The 3,667-nt window shown below is 38.6% G+C and overlaps 1 protein-coding gene across 1 annotated transcript; it reads left to right on the top strand.

Moving 5' to 3' along the window:
• Positions 1-1,035: 1,035 nt before the first annotated feature.
• Positions 1,036-1,899, top strand: LOC149168871 (uncharacterized). Its single transcript, XM_089425001.1, has one exon. The coding sequence runs from the start codon at positions 1,036-1,038 to the stop codon at positions 1,897-1,899; it is 864 nt and encodes a 287-aa protein (XP_089281127.1).
• Positions 1,900-3,667: the final 1,768 nt, after the last annotated feature.

Here is a 3,667-nt window from a genome sequence, read left to right as displayed (position 1 = left end):
TGATTGGACAATTATCATGGATCAGCAAGATTTGGTATCACCTTTGAAGTTTGATGTATCATTTTCTATTTGACATCATATATTATGTGCCAATGTGTTTAGTTCATGTTGTCATTGCTTTATATGGTTAAAAATCTGAAGGAAAAAAATGAATATATTATGCATTTTTTATGCTTGCCAATATTTGCCAATATTTTGTTGATATTTTCACTGATATTGCTAATAAGATGTTTTCTGGACCCTCACCGATATTTTGCCGATACCGATATTATCAACACTGATATAAATAGATAGACATGTGAGAGGCAAATCAATCAACATAGCAAGCTCAGTGATCTTTTCTAAGTGGAGGATAAATTCAGCTATGGAGAAATCTATTGGAGATCATCTTTATCATTTCTATCTCTTGTTTTGGCCACACGTGTGAGAGAAGTTTGACCAGGCTACTTTGACCAAGTTTCACTGCTATTTGACTGAACTGTTTGACCAAGCTTTGATTAAGTTGTTTGACCGCAATACAGACCCACACGTGCGAGTTGACTGTAGCATGCATGTACGGATTTGACCATAGGACTATTCACTGTTGGACCAAATTTGACCAAGTCAATATTTCACTGTAGATTTGAGTTTTTACTAGTATTTTTGGCACAAATTTCTAGACAAATTTTGATTTGTAAAACTTGATGAAAGAAAATTTCTCCTTAACAAAAGATTGTTGGCTTTTCTCCTAGGGTTGAGTTTCCTAAGGTAAAATTATTGTCTCTATTGTACATGGTTGTCTTTCTATGATTTTTATTGTTTCCGCTGCATTCATTGTTGAGATTTTCTGAGTATAATTATTCAATGATGGTAAAGGGGGTAAAAATATTGTTTCAAAATCATTAGGAAGTAATTATCTGGCAGAAAATTGTATTATACTACACTTGCCATAGAATTTCAACATGGTATCAGAGCTTTGTTTAAAAATCAGCGATTGAAGTCAACCTAAGAGACAATATTCAACAGCTTGAGTGGATTTTAGATCTCTTGTCAAAAATGGTGCTAAGTCTCAGAGTAGAAAACAGGTTGGATGGTGCCACCAATTTCAGATCTTGGAAGACCATGATACTCATTGTTTTGGAAGAAAATGACCTTCAGGATCATGTGAAAAAATTCATTCTAGAGCCAAAGGGAATTGAAGAGAAAACCAAGTATAAGAAGAATGAAGCCAAAGCTAAGAGAATCTTGATAGATTCCATAAAAAACCACTCAATTCCACATGTTGTTGAGTTGAAGACTGTCAAAGAAGTGTATGTTGCTTTGGTGGAATTGTTCAAGAGTAACAACACTAGTAGGAAACTAACCTTGAGGCATCAACTTCGTAGTGTCAAGATGACTAGATTAGATTATGTTGTCTCTTATCTTATGAGAGTCTCTCGATTGAAAGATGAACTTAGAGCCATTGGAGATACCATTGACAATGCAAAACTTGTTACAATGACTCTTAATGGATTTCCTTCCTCATGGAATCCATTTGTTAAGAGAATTTGTGCTCGAGATAAGCTACCCAAGTTCGATAAGCTATGGACTGGTTGTGTCCAAAAGGAGGGCGAATTGTTGTCCAAGAACAGCTTGCAGAGACCTCGAAATGAAGAAATTCAAGCCCTTGCAACTCATGCAAGGAAAGGAAAAGGAAGCATAAATTTTGGAAAGTTTGATAAGAAAGATACAAGTAGAAGACCAACTCTAGTTCAGGATCAGAAGAAGGAAATGTCAAAGATCAGATGCTTCAATTGTCATACTTTTGGTCACTATGCCTCCCAGTGTCCTCAAAAGGAAAGGAAAGAAAAGCAACATGCATCAATAGTCGATGTTGATGATGATGATGAGCATCCACCACAAAAGAAGTCAAAGAAATAATTCTTTGTCTCCGCTCTTTCAGACACTACTACGAATAGTAGTGATATCTGGTTGGTGAATAGTGGTGCTTCTAGGCACATGATAGGTTTTTGAGATTCTCTCACAGATTTGACGACAAGGGATTCAGTGTTGCAAGTGGAACTTGGCGATAATGCCAAATATGCACTGAAAGGAGTTGGGATAGCATCATTTCAACTGGAAGGCAAAGGTTCTCTGCACATGAGAGATGTTTTGTTTGTACCAAGATTGAAGAAGAACCTACTCTCTATCTCAGCGTTGGAGGATAAAAGTTACAAAGTCGCATTTATAGATGGTCAGGTTCTTGTATGGCCTAAGGCTCGAGCATAGACTCAACAGAAATGATTGGTGTTCGAGACGAAGGACTATACAGACTAATAGGATGACCAGCCCAGGTAATGGTACATCACAGTATCAGTTTATGTGAGTTATGGCATCAGAGATCTGTTCACCTACATTATAGGGCTTTTCCAGCATTGAGGAGGATGGTTACAGGTCTTCTAGAAATCCAAGTAGAGCATGATGGTGTTTGTAGGGGTTGTGCACTTAGCGAAAAAGCAAAGGGATCTTTTCTGAGCAGTGATAGTAGGTCCAAAGGGATCTTGGATGTAGTAACACTCAGATGCATGCGAACCCATAACAGTGTCATCTTTGGGAGGCTACTTGTACTATGGACCTTCATTGATGATTTCTCCCTTAAGACTTGGATCTACATTATCAAGACCAAGGATGAGGTCATCAGCGAATTCCGAGAGTTCAAGGCTTGACAGGGAAGAAAATCAAAGTTTTGAGGTCTGATAATGGAGGAGAGTATATTTCCAAGGACTTTAGTGATTTCTACAAGGAGGTAGGAATCAAGAGGGAGTGGATAGTTCCTTACAACCCTCAACAAAATGGGGTTGCAAAAAGGAAGAACAAGTCTATTGTGGAAGCAATGAAGGTGATGATTCATGATCAAGATCTACCAATATTCTTATGGAAAGAAGCATCCAACACAATTGTTTATGTTCAAAATAGGAGTTCTCACCAGATATTGGAAGACAAGACTCTTGAGGAGGCATTCAAAAGAGTGGAGCCAGAGTTCAGTCATTTGAGGATCTTTGGTTGTCCAGTATACATTCACATGCCCAAGGAGAAGAGGAAGAAGTTAGAACCTTCTAGGAAGAAGGGTACTTTTATGGGATACGACAAGACTTCAAAGGCTTATAAGATCTACATTCCAAGATAAAGTCAAATTAAGGTTAATCAGGATGTTACTTTTGATGAGGAGGTTGTCTTCAGGAGGTCCAAAGAGCTCCACATGGCAATTGATAGAGAGGAGCAGAAGGCTTCGAAGGATGCAGGTACAGGTCCCTCTATTCCAGTTGATCATCCTTCAAACTATCAGGAGGAGTCAGTAGAGCCAGCAGAGCCAATAGATCTACCTAGAGATGTTGTTGTGACTAGGAAGAGGTTCACATGGCTTTGTGACACTTTTCACAATGCAAAAGGTCATGCAGCTCCCCGTTGTACATTCATGAGGAGTAGACGACCACAAAGGTTCTCAAGCTATATAGCATTGATGAGCCACATCATTGATCTTGAGCCTTCCAGATATGAGGAGGTAGCAGGCTAGCAGGTTTGGATGGATGCCATGATGGACTATTAATCCATCATGAAGAATGATGTGTGGGGGATAGTTCTAAGACCAAGAGGTAAGTCAGTAATGACTTCCAAGTGGATCTATAAGATCAAGCATGTAGCAGATGGA

Source organism: Pinus tabuliformis, chromosome 4_2 (assembly GCF_031772625.1).
Source record: "Pinus tabuliformis cultivar Carrire ecotype Pingquan chromosome 4_2, CPIR1, whole genome shotgun sequence".
In the NCBI taxonomy this organism is placed as follows: Eukaryota; Viridiplantae; Streptophyta; class Pinopsida; order Pinales; family Pinaceae; genus Pinus; species Pinus tabuliformis.
The sequence above is the reverse complement of the archived record's forward strand: the minus strand, read 5'-3'. Positions and strand labels throughout refer to the sequence as shown.